At 40.7% G+C, this 20,975-nt stretch overlaps 1 protein-coding gene across 1 annotated transcript in view; it reads right to left on the reverse strand.

Annotated features, from left to right (window-relative positions):
* Nucleotides 1–978: 978 nt before the first annotated feature.
* Nucleotides 979–20,975, reverse strand: part of dok6 (docking protein 6) — an 80,885-nt gene continuing 60,888 nt past the window's right edge. Inside the window, exon 8 of the mRNA XM_036935154.1 lies at nucleotides 979–3,214. Within this exon, the coding sequence (XP_036791049.1) occupies nucleotides 3,063–3,214 (152 nt within the window). The 3' untranslated portion in view covers nucleotides 979–3,062. The remainder of the gene's footprint in view (nucleotides 3,215–20,975) is intronic.

Below are 20,975 nucleotides of genomic sequence, written 5' to 3' on the forward strand. Positions count from 1 at the left end.
CGTGTATGGGTCTTCCAGCATGACAACGACCCGAAACACACAGCCAGGGCAACTAAGGAGTGGCTCCGTAAGAAGCATCTCAAGGTCCTGGAGTAGCCTAGCTAGTCTCCAGACCTGAACCCAATAGAACATCGTTGGAGGGAGCTGAAAGTCCGTATTGCCCAGCGACAGCCCCGAAACCTGAAGGGTCTAGAGAAGATCTGTATGGAGGAGTGGGCCAAAATCCCTGCTGCAGTGTGTGCAAACCTGGTCAAGAACTACAGGAAACGTATGATCTCTGTAATTGCAAACAAAGGTTTCTGTACCAAATATTAAGTTATGCGTTTCTGATGTATCAAATACTTATGTCATGCAATAAAATGCTAATGAATTGCTTACAAATCATACAATGTGATTTTCTGGATTTTTGTTTTTGATTCCGTCTCTCACAGTTGAAGTGTACCTATGATAAAAATTACAGACCTCTACATACTTTGTAAGTAGGAAAACCTGCAAAATCGGCAGTGTATCAAATACTTGTTCTCCCCACTGTATTAAAAAGTGCTATCAACAAATATGACAAAGTAACAAAACACTAAAGCATGTAGTGTGTGACTATTTAGACACAAACATCAAACTAACATTGAGGTGGTACTGTAGGAACATTACCATTGTATAACGTACAGTGGTGTTAAGTACTTTAAGTAAAAATACTTTAAAGTACTACTTAAGTCTGTTTTTTGGGGGTAACATTACTTTTACAACTTTTACTTTTACTTCACTACAGTCCTTAAGACAATACAGTACTTTTTAATCCATACTAGTTACCTGACACCCAAAAGTACTCGTTATATTTTGAATGGTTAGCAGGACAGAAAAATGGTCAATTTCACACACGTATCAAGAGAACATCCCTACTGCCTCTTATCTGGTGGACTCACTAAGCACATGCTTCATTTGTAAATGATGTTGGAGTGTGCCCCTGGCTATCCATACATTTAAAAAACAAGAAAATGATGCAATCTGGTTTGCTTAATATAAGGAATATGAAATTATTTATACTTTTACTTTTTTTATACTTATGTAAATGTTAGCAATTACATTTACTCTTGATACTTAAGTATAGTTAAAACCAAATACTTTTGGACTTTTACTAAAGTAGAATTTTATCTGGGTGACTTTCACTTTTGAGAAGTGTTCTATTAAGATATCTTTACTTTTACTCAAGTTTGACAATGGGCACTTTTCCCACCACTGGTAATGTAGTACCATTGAAGACAGAAAACGTCTACTGTCTATTTCTATATTATATTCAAACAAGATGTGTCTGACATCAACAGTGTGAGAAAGACATGTAAAGTGGAAAACAACAAATAATGAATGTCACAGAACTACCTGGTACTACTCTCTCTCATTACCACAGTTGTATAAATACTCCAAACAAACTACAACTACTTTCTCTCCCTACCACAACTGTATAAACACTCATCACAAACAAAATGGAACTACTTTCTCCCTTTACAGTTGTGTAAAATAGTAGAGATGGATTAATTACATTAAACACAGGTGTGCAGTAGTGAGTTTCACCCAGTTATCATTGTATCAGATAGATACTGAGAACCTTTAGTAGAAGGGCACTTTCTTTGTTAATCCAACCCATGTTCAGGTTAAATTGATTCACTTATAATATACAGTAATTAAACAAACAGCAAATTGTGTGTAACTGTGAGATCTAAACATGATATTCATGGATATTATTTTATAGCGTGCCCTGGATGTTTCTGGGATTCCATATAAACATATCTATCTCCTATGAAAATAAATGTTCAAACGTTGACCAAAATAATTCACACAACAAAGAAAGGAAGTAGCTCAAAAGGATAACAGTGTTTCGACTGATTTGCTCATCCGTATACCTCAAACTGATTGTCTTTTCTTGTGAACATTGACTCTGTGTTCGTATGATCTGTGAATTTGTGGATCATATCTTTTCTCAGATAATGACAGACGACAAGTCTTTTTTTGTTTAAATTGGACAAGACTATTTTCAGAATGTCTTGCACCTAAGAGGAGCCGAGGGCATAGATACACTAGAATAATGACAGACACGGACCCGGGCCAGAGATTAAGCCTGTGGGTGTCTGGTACAGTAGTGTCACACTCTGCAGTCTGCATGCGTCAGAAGGCACTTCGTACTGTGGCTGGAGGACAGGGCGAGAGGTCTGGAAAACATCAATAGTCAGACCAAGCATGGTCACAGTCTGAGTGCTCGAGACAGAAGCCAAATAAACTGCTTGTTCACAAGGGTCAGCCTTAAATAGGTTATAGTCTATACTGTAGGTCCAAGTCAAGTTGCACTTAGATATAGCCTATAGGTGCTAGGCAGATTTGTTAATATTTTCATTGTATGCTTTTGTTCATGCGTTTGGAAGTTGGGATGATTTGTATAGATTTTTAAATATGTTGCCTGCAGCATCTATCTCAGACCTGTACTCGTGAACAGGCAAACCATTTGGAATGGAGGGACGTGGTGCTTGTTGCAGGTAAACTAAAAAGCCAACAAATATTTCAGAACGTTACAAGTTTTCCCTAATGAATGGGCCCCAGCAGGTGTCAGAACATCAGTGTGGGGGAAAATTAAAGGATGAAAAACACATTCCAATTTTTTGGACCTTCAGTCACAAGACATTAACAACTTACAAACATAACCCTTTTCAGCATTGCTTTGCAATCTGCATAAACTTTAGACATTTCAGAATGAATGATATGCAGTTTGAAAAAAAGGCTAACCAACAAGGGACTTTACAGTGAAAGGACCCAAAGTACTCGCAAACACTATGACACGTAGAGTATGTCTCCCGTTTGAAAACTACAAGAGAAATATTTTTGGTGCAATTGTTTTAGCCTATGTTGTCTCACAACGGGTACAAAAAAGTCTAGAATAATATATATATATGTACCGCTCTACAATTAACACTCGTCATAATTTATTAACATACAATGCCATATTATACATGTTCCTATACATATTTCTACAGCCTTCTAAAGTGTTGGAATGTCCAGGTTTGTCCTGTAAGTGCTTGTCATTGGAGCATCCCCTGGTTGCAGTTTGAGCCATAGCCACTGGAGGGGGAAAGTGCCTCTTCCTGGTGCTGAGAGGACTGCTCTTCTTCTGTCTGTTCAGAGAGGAAGCTGGGGAAGGTCTGTGCTCGGGGGATCATCGTCAGGCTAGTACCTGGAAACAACAGGAGAAGACAGTGGTGAGGAAAAGGATAGACTCTCTGGCTATGGTCCATACTAGGTCATTCAGTGCCTTCAGAAATGATTCATACCCTTTATTCCACATGTTGTTGTGTTACAACCTTAATTCAAAATGGATTAAATCAATTGTTTTGCCTCACCCATCTACACATAGCACACCATAATGACAAAGTGAAAACATATTTTTACAAATGTATTGAAAATGAAATATACAAATATGTCATTTATGCAATTATTCACACCCCTGAGTCAATACATGTTAGATTCACCTTTGGCAGCGATTACAGCTATCTTTCTAGGTAAGTCTCTAAGAGCTTTGCACGCCTGGGTTGTATAATATTTGCACGTTCTTTTTTTATTCTTTTTGAAATTCTTCAAGATCTGTCAAGTTGGTTGTTGATCATTGCTAGATAGCCATTTTCAAGTCTTGCCATAGATTTTAAAGCTGATTTAAGTCAAAACTGTAATTAGGCCACTCAGGAACATTCAATGTCATATTGGTAAACAGCTCCGGTGTAGATTTGGCCTTGTGTTTTGGATTATTGTCCTGCTGAAAGGTGAATTCATCTTTCAGTGTCTGGTGGAAAGCAGATGGAATCAGGTTTTCCTCTAGGATTTTGCCTGTGCTTAGCTCTATTCTGTTTATTTTTTATCCTGAAAAACTCCCCAGTCCTTAACTATTACAAGCATACCCATAACATGAGGCAGCCACTACTATGCTTGAAAATATGAAGAGTTGTACTCAGTAATGTGTTGTATTGGATTTTTCCCAAACATAACACTTTCTATTCAGGGAAAAAGTTAATTGCTTTGCCAATTTTTTTTATAGTATTACTTTAGTGACTTGTTGCAAACAGGATGCATGTTTTGGAATATTTTTTATTCTCTAAAGACTTCCTTCTTTTCACTCTGTCAATTAGTTTAGTATTGTGGAGCACCAACAATGTTGCTGTTCCATCCTCAGTTTTCTCCTTTCACAATCATTAAACTCTGTAACTGTTTTAGAGTCACCATTGGCACTCATGGTGAAATCCCTGAGTGGTTTCCTTCCTCTCCAGCAACTGAATTAGGAAGGACACCTGTATCCTTGTAGTGAGTGACTGGGTGTATTGATACACCATCCAAAGTGTAATTCATAACTTCACCACACCCGAAGAGATATTCAACGTTTGGTTTAAAAATCAACCGATAGGTGCTTCCCTGGTCTTTGTGGTTGAATCTGTGTTTTAAATTCTTTCTGAAGGTGCACTGTACATTGTATTCACTCCCATTTGACGTTTTAATTTAATGTAAAATAGATTAAATTGAGATGTATTGGTCACTGACCTACCCACTATACCCCATAATGTCAAAGTGGAATTATGTTTTTTTTTATTTTACATTTTTGCAAATTAATTAAAAATGAGAAATATCTTGAGGCAATAAGTATTTAACCCCTTTGATATAGCAAGCCTAAATAATAGCAACCCTAAAACATTTGCATAACAAGTCACAAAATAGGTTGCATGCACTCACTCTGTATGCAATAACGGTGTTTTGCATGCCCCACACACACAATTACCTGGAAGGTCCCTTAGTTGAGCAGTGAATTTCAAACACAGATTCAACCACAAAGACCAGGGAGGTTTTCCAATGCCTCGCAAAGAAGGGCACCTTTTGGTAGATGGGTGAAAAAAGAAGACGTTCAACATCCCTTTGAGCATATTGAAGTTATTGATTACACTTTGGATGGTGTATCAATACACCTTGTCACTACAAAGATACAGGCATCCTTCCTAACTAAGTTGCTGGAGAGGAAAGAAACCGCTCAAGGATTTCACCATGAGGCCAATGGTGACTTTGAAACAGTTAGAGTTTAATGGCCGTGATAGGAGAAAACAGCATTGTAGTTACTCTACAATACTAACCTAAATTACAGAGTGTAAAGAAGGAAGCCTGTACAGAAGAAAATATATATAAAAAAATTATCCGGTTTGCAACAAGGCACTAAAGTAATACTGCAACAACAAAAATGTGGCAATGCAATTACCTTTCTGTCCTGAATACAAAGCGTTATGTTTGGGGCAAATAAAATACAACACATTACTGAGTACCACTCTCCATATTTTCAAGCATAGTAGTGGCTGTATCATGTTATGGGTATGGTTGTAATCGTTAAGAACTGGGGAGTTTTTCAGTATAAAAAATAAACAGAATGGAACTAAACACAGGCAAAATCCTAAAGGATAACCTGGTTCAGTCTGGACAGGACAATAACCTAAAACACTTAGCCAAATCTACACTAGAGTAGCTTACCAAGAAGACAGTGAATGTTCCTGAGTGGATAAGTTACAGTTTTGACTTAAATCTACTTTAAAAAAAATCTATGGCAAAACCTGAAAATGGTTATTTAGCAATGATCAACAAAAGCTGTTAGAGACGTACCAAGAAAGACTCATAGCTGTAATCGCTGCCAAAGGTGCTTCTACAAAGTATTGACTCAGGGGTGTGAATCCTTATGTAAATTGGATATTTCTGTATTTCATTATCAATACATTTGCTAAAATGTCTACAAGCATGTTTTCACTTTGTAATTATGGGGCATTGCGTGTAGATGGGTGAGAAAAACATATCTAATTGATTTTGAATTCGGGCTATAACACAACAAAACATTTTATAAGTCAAGGGGTATGAATAACTTCTGAAGGCACTTAATTATATGTAGTATGCTGTGGGTGTTGGAAGAGTGTGTCTTGTTTCACCCAACCTGAAACATAGAAGATGTTTGTCTCATATCGCTTTGACAATCTGAGAGTGTCTGTTGAAAACATATGTTCACAACAACAATTCAGTGTTTGCTTTGTTGTACTGCACAGCGCGAAACGTTTAGCTTGTTTCTCTGCAAAAAAACACCTCTCTTCTTAATCCAAATTATTTATCCAATTTGCTTCCGACATCCTGTTTTCAGATATGTTTGGAAATGGGTGTAAATGGATACTTTGGGGGGTGTTTTTCACTTAGACTCCGGTCATTAATAATGGATGGGAGTCAGCTGGTCTCGGAAATGTGTGGCGGTAAGATGAGGACACAGTAGAGTGCAGAGGACTGCTGATTGGGTGTTGCTGACCAGGAAGGAAGTGGATATCAATCAATATTTCATGAGGTCCAGAAGAACCCTTTAGACTATATGCTGCAATCAACCTTAACTCCAACACCTCTGGCTGTTTATTAACTATATTCATCCAATCTAATAGACCAAGCAAAGCAAATTATACATCAATACACTGTGCACGCTTTGCTAGAGATGAATTGAAACTGAACTCATGAATTGCAAATTATAGGTTATGTTCTATGGTACAGGTATGTCCATTTTAATATCAAAGACAGTAATTCCTTGCTTTATTCCTTGCCAGGTGTGAACCCCCTCCAGTGTGCCCCTGTGTCTGTATGCTGTAGCTGGATCCTATCAGGAGGGAATTGGTGTGTGGTTACTGGTCTGTGCCACTCTGTGCCACCCTGCCTCTTCAGTGTGGTGCCAGGCTAGCCGTGCCACCACACTGTGTGTCTGTCAATGACTCCACATAAACCATGTTCCAGTCACCTTGGCAAGCGCTGCCAAACTGCAGATAACATGGCGTGGGAGCAGGGGCAGAGACAGAGAGGGAGAGAGAGGAGGATTGTTTGATTACATGTGAAAGAAAATGTGTATGAGAATGGAGAGAGCGAAAGAAAGAGAGATTAGAAATGTGAGTCCGAGAGCGAGTGAGCAACAAGGAAGGAGAAACAAATAGTGAGAGAGACCAGTATGAGTGGGTGATGTGAAGCCAATCACAGCAGTGTGTCTCAGAGAGAACATGTGAAGTGAGTCACACATACACTTTGAAAATACTGCACTGGAGAAAATCTATTCTCCAGAAAACAGAAGTAGAATTATCTGATTCAGAATGTCCCTAGTACAGACCCTCCAACATTCGCTCACTCTACCACTTTAGAAAATCACTGAGACCGTAACGAGGGAAAAAGGGAACATTTCTCTTTTTGTCTCCATATTACATTTGTGAAACAGCAGGGGTGCAGCCAACCACAGCCCTCTCATCTATCTCTGCCAAGACAATTTTTTTCTCTACCCACCACAATGTAGGCTGGAAATGGAGTCTTCCAGTCCAGCTCAGAGTGAGAAAACACAACAGAACTAAACATCTGCTGGGCCTTAAACAGCTGTGTGTGTGTGTGTGTGTGTGTGTGTGTGTGTGTGTGTGTGTGTGTGTGTGTGTGTGTGTGTGTGTGTGTGTGTGTGTGTGTGTGTGTGTGTGTGTGTGTGTGTGTGTGTGTGTGTGACAAGACCCCTGTCGAGATCCAAGCTCTGGACGCAGACCCCTGTCTGGACTGTAGTAGACACACAGGCTATGGACCGCAGCAGCCCCCACCTCCTCTGCTCTGAGAGGCAGAGAAAGCCACAGAGAGAGATGGAGCGCTACCGAGTGAGAGAGATGGAGCGCTACTGAGTGAGAGAGCCACAGAGAGAGAGAGAGAACCACAGAGAGAGGAGATTACCTTGTCCTACTGTCACCAACAGAACAAGGTCTACAGGAACAACTTAACATTCTTTGGGAATACAACATCAACTTTCAGAAAACCAAAGTCTTGATTTTCCAGAAAAAGGCCAGGAATCAGAGCAGTAGACACTCCTTCAAATGAGGAAATACCATGGTTAAACATGCCCTGGGAATAAAAATCAGTGCCTCTGTTGGATTTGGTCTGGCAGAGAATGCACTAAAAGAAAAAGCCCGCAAAGCATTTTACTCCGTAAAAATACAATTCAAAAAAATATATACTCCTATCCAAATCTGGTGCAAAATATTCAACAGTGTAATTTTACTAATTGCACTATATGGAAGCGAGGTTTGGGGTCCAACCTATAATTATGATTGTAAGCATTGGGAGAAAAATTCAATAGAACATCTACATACAGAATTCTGCATAATTGTCCTAAATATCCAAAAGAAAGTACCGAATAATGCATACAGAGTGGAACTCGAAAGATTCCCTTTAATTGTAAATATAAAGATTTTGGCATCATTTGAAATTAAGCCCCAAAACATCCTTAGAATTCAAAATACTCAAAACCAAAGAGCTGAACTGTGAATGTCAACTGTTAAAAACACTAAACAACCCTATTATTCAAACATACAGAGAAATCAATCAAACTGTTAGAGAAATGAAAACCTTTTTGACAAATTGGGAAAAGAAAAACACACAATAAACTAAATTGCTATTTGGCCCTCAAAAGAGAATAAAAATTGTAAGAATATCTCTACTGTCAGAGCTACAAAACAGAGAGACCCCAACCAAATACAGGCTCAGCGACCACCAATTGGCTATAGAAAAGGGGGTGACACAAAACGACATGGCTACACAAAGAGGAGCGTCTATGTGGTCACTGCACGACAGGGGAGGTAGAGACAGAGATGCACCATTTCCTCTAATGTGAGAAAAAATAACAAATAAGATAATCTTTTTAAAGAAAATATCTCAATCAATTCCCATCTTCTGTGCATTTACTAATGACATAAAGCTGGGAAATATTCAAGGTGAGGGAGAAACTGCAAATATCATATGTACAGTTGAAGTCGGAAGTTAACGTGCACTTAGGTTGGAGTCATTAAAACTCATTTTTCAACCACTCCACAAATTTCTATTTAACAAACTATAGTTTTGGAAAGTCGGTTAGGACAATTACTTTGTGCGTGACACAAGTAATTTTTCCAACAATTGTTTACAAAAAGATTATTTCACTTATAATTCACTGTATCACAATTCCAGTGGGTCAGAAGTTTACATACACTAAGTTGACTGTGCCTTTAAACAGCTTGGAAATTCCAGAAAATGATGTCATAGCTTTAGAAGCTGCTGACATCATTTGAATCAATTGGAGGTGTACCTGGGGATATATTTCAAGGCCTACCTTAAAACTCAGTGCCTCTTTGCTTGACGTCATGGGAAAATCAAATTAATCAGCCAAGACCTCAGAAAATAAATTGTAGACCTCCACAAGTCTGGTTCATCCTTGGGAGCAATTTCCAAAAGCCTGAAGGTACCACGTTAATTTGTACAAACAATAGTACGCAAGTATAAACACCATGGGTCCACGCAGCCGTCATACCACTCAGGAAGGAGATGTGTTCTGTCTCCTAGAGACGAATGTACTTTGGTTCAAAAAGTGCAAATCAATCCCAGAATAACAGCAAAGGACCTTGTGAAGATGCTGGAGGAAACGGGTACAAAAGTATCTATATCCACTGTAAAACTGTGATAACGTGCGTCTCGGTGAGAGGTGTAGGAGTCAGGCGCAGGAGAGCAGGGATGTCTGAGAAGCGTGTTTAATAATATAGTCCACCAATACAAAAATGGCAGACGAAAATCCCAAAACTACGCTCTCTCTATACTCGTAGAAACGCACGGAGGAACAAACACAGTTATGACACTTTACATAGACGTGTGTAATAGTGAAAACAACAAACATCAAATACAATCGAGCGCAATACCCACAAGTCTAATCCCGCACGAACTAGGGCAGGCAACAGGTACACTATATACACACAGAAATAAACGCAAATTAAACCAGGTGTGAAAAAAATTACAGACAAAACAAACAGAAAAGGAAGAAGGGATCGGTGGCGGCTAGTAAACCGGCGACGCCGAGCGCCGCCCGAACAGGGAGAGGAGTTACCTTCGGTAGAAGTCGTGACAAAAACGAGTCCTATATCGACATAACCAGAAAGGCCGCTCAGCAAGGAAGAAGCCACTGCTCCAAAACCGATATAAAAAAGCCAGACTACGGTTTGCAACTGCACATGGGGACAAAGATCGTACTTTTTTGGAGAAATGTCCTCTGGTCTGATGAAACAAAAATAGAACTGTTTGGCCATAATGACCATCGTTATGTTTGGAGGAAAAAGGGGGATGCTTGCAACCCGAAGAATACCATCCCAACCGTGAAGCACGGGGGTGGCAGCATCATGTTGCGGGAGTGCTTTGCTGCAGGAGAGACTGGTGCACTTCACAAAATAGATGGCATCATGAGGGAGGAAAATTATGTGGATATATTGAAGCAACATCTCAAGACATCAGTCAGGAAGTTAATTTGGCTAAGGTGTATGTAAACCTCTGACTTCAACTGTATATGATTGCCATAGTCTGGGGGATATCCCATGAACATTAATTTGCTGAATTATTTACATTGTATATAACTTACTGTTAACCTGTTAGAGCTCTAGGGGCGCTATTTCATTTTTGGATAAAAAACGTTCCCGTTTTAAGCGCGATATTTTGTCACGAAAAGATGCTCGACTATGCATATTCTTGACAGTTTTGGAAAGAAAACACTCTGAAGTTTCAGAATCTGCAAAGATTTTGTCTGTAAGTGCCCCAGAACTCATTCTACAGGCGAAACCAAGATGATGCATCACCCAGGAATTAGCAGAATTTCTGAAGCTCTGTTTTCCATTCTCTCCTTATATGGCTGTGATTGCGCAACGAATGAGCCTACACTTTCTGTTGTTCGCCCAAGGTCTTAGCAGCATTGTGACGTATTTGTAGGCATATCATTGGAAGATTGACCATAAGAGACTACATTTTCCAAGTGTCCGCCTGGTGTCCTGCGTCGAATTCGGTGCGCAATTGCCAGCTGCTTTTACTTTACCATTTGATTCAGGGGAGAAAGCATGTGTCCAAGAACGATGTATCAATGAAGAGATATGTGAAAAACACCTTGATGATTGATTCTAAACAACGTTTGCCATGTTTTCAGTCGATATTATGGAGTTAATTTGGAAAAAAGTTTGCGTTTTGAGGACTGAATTTATGGATTTTTTTTGGTAGCCAAATGTGATGTATAAAACGGAGCTATTTCTAATACACAAGGAATCTTTTTGGAAAAACTGAGCATCTGCTATCTAACTGAGAGTATCCTCATTGAAAACATCAGAAGTTCTTCAAAGGTAAATTATTTTATTTGAAGGCTTTTATGTTTTTGTTAATGTTGCGTGCTGGATGCTAACGCTAATGCTAACGCTAAATGCTAACGCGAAATGCTAACTCTAGCTAGCTACTTTTACACAAATTATTGTTTTCCTATGGTTGAGAAGCATATTTTGAAAATCTGAGATGACAGTGTTGTTTACAAAAGGCTAAGCTTGAGAGATGGCATATTTATTTCATTTCATTTGCGATTTTCATAAATAGTTAACGTTGTGTTATGCTAATGAGCTTGCTGATAGATTTACACAATCCTGGATACAGGGGTTTTTTCATAGCTAAACGTGACGCAGAAAACGGAGCGATTTGTCCTAAACAAATAATCTTTCAGGAAAAACTGAACATTTGCTATCTGAGAGTCTCCTCATTGAAAACATCTGAAGTTCTTCAAAGGTAAATTATTTTTTTGAATGCTTTTCTGTTTTTTTGTGTAAATGTTGCCAGCTGAATGCTAATGCTAAATGCTACGTTAGCCATCAATACTGTTACACAAATGCTTGTTTTGCAATGGTTGAGAAGCATATTTTGAAAATCTGAGATGACAGTGTTGTTAACAAAAGGCTAAGCTTGAGAGCTAGCATATTTATTTCATTTAATTTGCGATTTTCATGAATAGTTAACGTTGCGTTATGGTAATGAGCTTGAGTCTGTATTCACGAACCCGGATCCGGGATGGGGAGATCAGAAAGGTTAATACATAGTGGAACCATCATCCATGTACATGTTGTTGATTATTTATCAGACACACTCTATTTGTTTTTTATCATTTTATTTTTATCTAATTAAATGTTTTGACCGAAGATTACACAATACAACATCAGTAGTGTTGTACCGGTATACATGATTATCCTGTATGTACTATTTTTTCAAATGTTATTATTACAACTAAAATGAAGTGTATTTCATTATCCTCATCACATTGCACAGTATTTACTGAAATGCCGCACCACTGTACTGCTTTGGCAATATAAATTGTATTTCATGCCAATAAAGCAATCTGAATTTGCGAGAGAGAGAGCGCATGCGAGAGAACAGAGAAATACAGAAAAATATAGAATTAGAGTTGGATAAATCTATATAAAGATGCATTTTTTAAGCAAGGACTTATGCAGAATACTAACCTCAACATCAAAACCTTCAATTCAAATCACAATTCTAGACCTAAAAGCTTGATTTTGGACTATTACTACCAAAGACCATCAGTGGAAATTGGCGCGGAAGTACATGGTTGACATTTTACATTCTCCCAAACAATTGTGCTCTTTTGTATTTTTTGTGTTTTTTGTAACTTATTTTTTAACTTATTGTGTACATAATGTTGCTGCTACCGTCTCTTATGACCAAAAATAACTTCTGGACATCAGAACAGCGATTACTCACCATGGACTGGAAGAAACTTTTTCCTTTAACGAGTCCGACAAGAAGGATATCCTGCTTTCACTGGAACAGGCCCAGATTCACACCTTTTACGTGAAGAAAAGATGCCGGAAAAGGGGACACAGATCGGGGATCCTTCTGAGAATCCGGAGGTAAGCAAGTAAACTCCCAATGACTTCCATTCTTCTTGCTAACGCGCAATCATTGGACAATATTATTGATGACCTACGATTAAGATTATCCTACCAACGGGACATTAAAAACTGTAACATCTTATGTTTCACCGAGACGTGGCTGAATGAAGATACGGACAATATAGAGCTAGCGGGATTTTCCATGCACCGGCAGAACAGAGACGCTACCTCTGGTAAGACGAGGGGTGGGGGTGTGTGTCTATTTGTCAATAACAGCTGGTGCACGATGTCTAATATTAAAGAAATCTCGAGGTATTGCTCGCCTGAGGTAGAGTACCTTATCATAAGCTGCAGACCACAATATCTACCAAGAGAGTTCACATCTTTATTATTCATAGCCGTCTACATTTGAAGTCGGAAGTTTATATACACCTAAGCCAAATACATTTAAACTCAGTTTTTCACAATTCTCAACATTTAATCCTAGTACAAATTTCCCGTCTTAGGTCAGTTAGGAACACCACTTTATTTTAAGGATGTGAAATTTATTTCAGCTTTTATTTCATTCATCACATTCCCAGTGGTGCAGAAGTTTACATACACTCAATTAGTATTTGGTAGCATTGCCTTTAAATTATTTAACTTGGGTCAAACGTTTCGGGTAGCATTCCACAAGGTTCCCACAATAAGTTGGGTGAATTTTGACCCATTCCTCCTGACAGAGCTGGTGTAACTAAGTCAGGTTTGTAGACCTTTTTGCTCGCACATGCTTTTTCAGATCTGCCCACAAATGTTCTATAGGGTTGAGGTCAGGGTTTTGTGATGGCCACTCCAATACCTTGACTTTGTTGTCCTTAAGCCACAACTTTGGAAGTTGCTTGGGGTCGTTGTCCATTTAGAAGACCCATTTGAGACCAAGCTTTTAATTTGCTGGATGGAAAGGGGTTTGTTCTGATATTGCAGGTACCTTCATCAGGCCTTTGGTGGGGTTTGTGTGTGTGTGTTTGTGTGTGTGTATGTATCTCTAACTGTGTGTATGTGTCTATCTATCTGAGGCCATGGCGTCCTGGAAGCCTGATGTCTTGAGATGTTGCTTCAATATACAGTGAGGGGAAAAAATCCAGAAAAACGCATGTCAAAAATGTTATAAATTGATTTGCATTTTAATTAGGGAAATAATTATTTGACCCCTCTGCAAAACATGACTTAGTACTTGGTGGCAAAACCCTTGTTGGCAATCACAGAGGTCAGATGTTTCTTGTAGTTGGCCACCAGGTTTGCACACATCTCAGGAGGGATTTTGTCTCAGTCCTCTTTGCAGATCTTCTCCAAGTCATTAAAGTTTTGAGGCTGACGTTTGGCAACTCAAACCTTCAACTCCCTCCACAGATCTTCTATGGGATTAAGGTCTGGAGACTGGCTAGGCCACTCCAGGACCTTAATGTGCTTCCTCTTGAGCCACTCCTTTGTTGCCTTGGCTGTGTGTTTTGGGTCATTGTCATGCTGGAATACCCATCCACGACTCATTTTCAATACCCTGGTTGAGGGAAGGAGGTTCTCACCCAAGATTTGACGGTACATGGCCCCGTCCATCGTCCCTTTGATGCGGTGAAGTTGTCCTGTGCCCTTAGCAGAAAAACACCCCCAAAGCATAATGTTTCCACCTCCATGTTTGACGGTGGGGATGGTGTTCTTGGGGTCATAGGCAGCATTCCTCCTCCGCCAAACACAGCGAGTTGAGTTGATGCCAAATAGCTCCATTTTGGTCTCATCTGACCACAACACTTTCACCCAGTTGTCTTCTGAATAATTCAGATGTTCATTGGCAAACTTCAGACGAGCATGAACAAGGGGACCTTGCAGGCGCTGCAGGATTTTAGTCCTTCACGGCGTAGTGTGTTACCAATTGTTTTCTTGGTGACTATGGTCCCAGCTGCCTTGAGATCATTGACAAGATCCTCCAGTGTAGTTCTGGGCTGATTCCTCACCGTTCTCATGATCATTGCAACTCCACGAGGTGAGATCTTCCATGGAGCCCCAGGCCGAGGGAGATTGACAGTTATTTTGTGTTTCTTCCATTTGCGAATAATCGCACCAACTGTTGTCTCCTTCCCACCAAGCTGCTTGGCGATGGTCTTGTAACTCATTCCAGCCTTGTGTAGGTCTACAATCTTGTCCCTGACATCCTTGGAGAGCTCTTTGGTCTTGGCCATGGTGGAGAGTTTGGAATCTGATTGATTGATTGCTTCTGTGGACAGGTGTCTTTTACAGGTAACAAACTGAGATTAGGAGCACTCCCTTTAAGTGTGTGCTCCTAATCTCAGCTCGTTACCTGTATAAAAGACACCTGGGAGACAGAAATCTTTCTGATTGAGAGGAGGTCAAATACTTATTTCCCTTATTAAAATGCAAATCAATTTTTTACATTTTTGACATGCGTTTTTCTGGATATTTTTGTTGTTGTTATTCTGTCTCTCACTGCTCAAATAAACCTACCATTAAAATTATAGACTGATCATTTCTTTGTCAGTGGGCAAATGTACAAAATCAGCAGGGGATCAAATACTTTTTTCCCTCACTGTATCAACATAATTTTCCTGCCTCATGATGCCACCTATTTTGTGAAGTGCACCAGTCTCTCCTGCAGCATAGCACCCACACAACATGATGCTGCCACTCCTGTGCTTCACCATTGGGATGGTGGTCTTCGGCTTGCAAGCCTCCCCCTTTTTCCTCCAACCATAATGATGGTCATTATGGCCAAACAGTTCTATTTTTGTTTCATCAGACCAGAGGACATTTCTCCAAAAAGTATGATCTTTGTCCCCATGTGCAGTTGCAAATCTTAGTCTGGCTTTTTTATATCGGTTTTGGAGCAGTGGCTACTTCCTTGCTGAGTGGCAATTCAGGTTATGTCGATATAGGACTTGTTTTACTGTGGATATAGACACTTTTTGTACCTGTTTCCTCCAGCATCTTCACAAGGTCATTTGCTGTTATTCTGGGATTGATTTACATTTTCAAATCAAATCAAAAATCAAATCAAATCAAATGTATTTGTCACATGCACATGGTTAGCAGATGTTAATGTGAGTGTAGCGAAATGCTTGTGCTTCTAGTTCCGACAATGCAGTATTAATCAACGAGTAATCTAACCTAACAATTCCAAAACGACTACCTTATGCACACAAGTGTAAAGGGATGAAGAATATGTACATGAATGAGTGATGGTACAGAACGAGTGATGGTACAGAACAGCATAGGCAAGATGCAGTCGATGGTATCGAGTACAGTATATACATATGAGATGAGTAATGTAGGGTATGTAAACAAAGTGGCATAGTTTAAGGTGGCTAGTGAAACATGTATTACATAAAGATGCAGTAGATGATATAGAGTACAGTATATACATATGAGATGAGTAATGTAGGGTATGTAAACAGTATATTAAGTAGCATTGTTTAAAGTGGCTTACATCAATTTCCATCAATTCCCATTATTAAAGTGGCTGGAGTTGAGTCAGTGTGTTGGCAGCAGCCATTCAATGTTAGTGGTGGCGTTTTAACAGTCTGATGGCCTTGAGATAGAAGCTGTTTTTCAGTCTCTCAGTCCCTGCTTTGATGCACCTGTACTGACCTCGCCTTCTGGATGATAGCGGGGTGAACAGGCAGTGGCTCGGGTGGTTGTTGTCCTTGATGATCTTTATGGCCTTCCTGTGACATCGGGTGGTGTAGGTGTCCTGGAAGGCAGGTAGTTTGCCCATGGTGATGAGTTGTGCAGACCTCACTACCCTCTGGAGAGCCTTACGGTTGTGGGCGGAGCAGTTGCCGTACCAGGCGGTGATACAGCCCGACAGGATGCTCTCGATTGTGCATCTGTAGAAGTTTGTGAGTGCTTTTGGTGACAAGCCAAATTTCGTCAGCCTCCTGAGGTTGCTGCGCCTTCTTCACGACACTGTCGGTGTGGGTGGACCAATTCAGTTTGTCCGTGATGTGTACGCCGAGGAACTTAAAACTTACTACCCTCTCCACTACTGTCCCATCGATGTGGATAGGGGGGTGCTCCCTCTGCTGTTTCCTGAAGTCCACAATCATCTCCTTTGTTTTGTTGACGTTGAGTGTGAGGTTATTTTCCTGACACCACACTCCGAGGGCCCTCACCTCCTCCCTGTAGGCCGTCTCGTTGTTGTTGGTAATCAAGCCTACCACTGTAGTGTCGTCCACAAACTTGATGATTGAGTTGGAGGCGTGCATGGCCACGCAGTCGTGGGTGAACAGGGAGTACAGGAGAGGGCTCAGAACGCACCCTTGTGGGGCCCCAGTGTTGAGGATCAGCGGGGTTGAGATGTTGTTACCTACCCTCACCACCTGGCCCGTCAGGAAGTCCAGTACCCAGTTGCACAGGGCGGGGTCGAGCCCAGGGTCTCGAGCTTGATGACGAGTTTGGAGGGTACTATGGTGTAAAATGCTGAGCTGTAGTCGATGAACAGCATTCTCACATAGGTATTCCTCTTGTCCAGATGGGTTAGGGCAGTGTGCAGTGTGGTTGAGATTGCGTCGTCTGTGGACCTATTTGGGCGGTAAGCAAATTGGAGTGGGTCTAGGGTGTCAGGTAGGGTGGAGGTGATATGGTCCTTGACTAGTCTCTCAAAGCACTTCATGATGACGGAAGTGAGTGCTACGGGGCAGTAGTCGTTTAGCTCAGTTACCTTAGCTTTCTTGGGAACAGGGACAATGGTGGCCCTCTTGAAGCATGGGGGAACAGCAGACTGGGATTGATTGAATATGTCCGTAAACACACCAGCCAGCTGGTCTGCGCATGCTCTGAGGACGCGGCTGGGGATGCCGTCTGGGCCTGCAGCCTTGCGAGGGTTAACACGTTTAAATGTTTTACTCACGTCGGCTGCAGTGAAGGAGAGTCCGCAGGTTTTGGTTGCGGGCCGTGTCAGTGGCACTGTATTGTCTTCAAAGCGGGCAAAAAAGTGATTTAGTCTGCCTGGGAGCAAGACATCCTGGTCTGTGACGGGGCTGGTTTTCTTTTTGTAATCCGTGATTGACTGTAGACCCTGCCACATACCGCTTGTGTCTGAGCCGTTGAATTGTGACTACTTTGTCTCTATACTGACGCTTAGCTTGTTTGATTGCCTTGCAGAGGGAATAGCTACACTGTTTGTATTCGGTCATGTTTCCAGTCACCTTGCCCTGGTTAAAAGCAGTGGTTTGCGCTTTCAGTTTCACGCGAATGCTGCCATCAATCCACGGTTTCTGGTTTGGGAATGTTTTAATCGTTGCTATGGGAATGACATCGTCAATGCACTTTCTAATGAACTCGTTCACCAAATCAGCGTATTTGTCAATGTTGTTGTTGGAAGCAATGCGGAACATATCCCAGTCCACGTGATCGAAGCAGTCTTGAAGCGTGGAATCAGATTGGTCGGGCCAGCGTTGAATAGACCTGAGTGCGGGAGCTTCTTGTTTTAGTTTCTGTCTGTAGGCAGGAAGCAACAAAATGGATTCGTGGTCAGCTTTTCCGAAAGGAGGGCGGGGGAGGGCCTTATATGCGTTGCGGAAGTTAGAATACCAATGATCCAAGGTTTTACCAGCCCTGGCTGCGCAATCGATATGCTGATACAATTTAGGGAGTCTTGTTTTCAGATTAGCCTTGTTAAAATCCCCAGCTACAATGAATGCAGCCTCAGGATATGTGGTTTCCAGTTTGCAAAGAGTCAAATTAAGTTTGTTCAGGGCCATCGATGTGTCTGCTTGGGGGGGGAATATATACGGCTGTGATTATAATTGAAGAGAATTCCCTTGGTAGATAATGCGGTCGACATTTGATTGTGAGGAATTCTAAGTCAGGTGAACAGAAGGACTTGAGTTCCTGTATGTTGTTGTGATCACACCACGTCTCATTAATCATAAGGCATACGCCCCCACCCCTCTTCTTACCAGAAAGATGTTTGTTTCTGTCGGCGCGATGCGTGAAGAAACCAGCTGGCTGCACCGATTCCGTTAGCGTCTCTCGAGTGAGCCATGTTTCCGTGAAGCAAAGAACGTTAGTCTCTGAAGTCTCTCTGGAATGCTACCCTTGCTCGGATTTCATCAACCTTGTTGTCAAGAGACTGGACATTGGCGAGTAGTATGCTAGGGAGTGGTGCGCGATGTGCCCGTCTCCGGAGCCTGACCCGAAGACGGCTTCGTTTGCCTCTTTTACGACGTCGTTGTTTTGGGTCGCAGGCTGGGATCCATTCCGTTGTCCTGGGTGGAAGGCAGAACACAGGATCCGCTTTGCGAAAGTCATATTCCTGGTCGTACTGATGATGAGTTGACGTTGCTCTTATATTCAGTAGTTCTTCCCGACTGTTTGTAATGAAACCTTAGATTACCTGGGGTACCAATGTAAGAAATAACACTTAAAAAAACAAAATACTGCATAGTTTCCTAGGAACGCGAAGCGAGGCGGCCATCTCTGTCGGCGCCGGAAGTATAGAGCAGACCTAACCCACTCTATTAAATTAGTCAAAACAGGAACATTTTACATCTGTCTAGAAATTAATAAGAATTAATAAAAAGTATTTAGTCAGCAACCAATTGTGCAAGTTCTCCCACTTAAAAAGATGAGAGAGGCCTGTAATTTGCATCATAGGTACACTTCAACTATGTCAGACAAAATGAGAAAAAAAATCCAGAAAATCACATTGTAGGATTTTTAATGAATTTATTTGCAAATTATGGTGGAAAATAAGTATTTGGTCACCTACAAACAAGCAAGATTTCTGGCTCTCACAGACTCCTCTTAAAGAAGCTGCACTTCCTAACCTCCTACCAAATGTATGACCATATTAGAGACATATATTTCCCTCAGATTACAAACATCCACAAAAAATTAGAAAACAAACCCAATTTTGATGAACTCCCATATCTACTGGGTGAAATACCACAGTCTGCCATCACAGCAGCAAGATTTGTAACCTGTTGCCACAAGAAAAGGGCAACCAGTGAAGAACAAACACCATTGTAAATACAACCCATATTTATGTTTATTTATTTTCCCTTTTGTACTTTAACCATTTGCTCATCGTTACAACACTGTATATATACATAATATGACATTTGTAATGTCTTTATTCTTTTGGAACTCCTGTGAGTGTAATGTTTACTGTTCATCTTTATTGTTTATTTCACTTTTGTATATTATCTACTTCACATGCTTTGGCAATGTTAACATGTTTCCCATGCCAATAAAGCCCCTTGAATTGAGTGCGAGAGAGAGAGAGAGAGAGAGCGCTAGAGAGAGTGAGAGAGCGAGAGCATAAGCACGCAAGACATAGAGAGGCAGAGAGAGTGAGAGCACACATGCGAGAGAGAGTGTGCGCTAGAAAGAGAGTATGCACTAGTGCGAGAGAGCGTGAGAGAGAGAAGGCAAGAGAGAGCACGAGAGAGAAAGAGGGCTGGGGACAAGATTACCAGTGTACTGAATGAGACGTTACAAATGTACAGCACATTCATAAGCTGCAGGCGATCCATTATTTAAGTTGTACCTGTTGCAGTATAGATTGTAGTATCACCATACTCTCTCTCCTATCATAATCCTATGTCCTTACTTACTTCCTCTCCTCCTTTCAGTAAAATTCACTTTTATCACTCTGAAAGGATCAAATAAGAACACTGCTATTAGAATTGCTAATGCTGCTGCTGCGGATAGGCGGATAACTGTTGAAAGATGCGTTTCAGAGAGGGAGAGAGAATGAGAGTGTTTACGTGAGTGGGGGGGTCGGGCAGAGAAAAAGGGATAGACAGAGAGAGAGGTAGAGGGAGGCAGGGACACAGACAGAGAGAAGGAGAGAGAGAAATAACTGAACAATTATCTCTAAAACCAGCAATTCTTGTGCATTTCCATTCCAATATCAGTTGGGGTAATTGAACCGTTTCAGACAGGCGTTGGGGCGTGATTTTTTATCTTCCCTTTAAAACTTTAAAGTGCACTTATTATTTTGATGCATCATCAATCTCTCAGTGGGAAACAAACAGCACCATTCTCCTCTCTCAATGGAAAATACGGCCTTCTATTAAACATTGAGCATTTGTAAGAATATAAAAAGCCAGTCATTTTGTATTATGGTTATTAGTAAGACTTTAAAAGCATCTAAGAGAGGAAATATGATTGATATCTTCTTTGACTATGGGTCTGTTTTTTTCGCTCTATATA

This window comes from Oncorhynchus mykiss, chromosome 11 (genome assembly GCF_013265735.2).
Source record: "Oncorhynchus mykiss isolate Arlee chromosome 11, USDA_OmykA_1.1, whole genome shotgun sequence".
Lineage (NCBI taxonomy): Eukaryota > Metazoa > Chordata > Actinopteri > Salmoniformes > Salmonidae > Oncorhynchus > Oncorhynchus mykiss.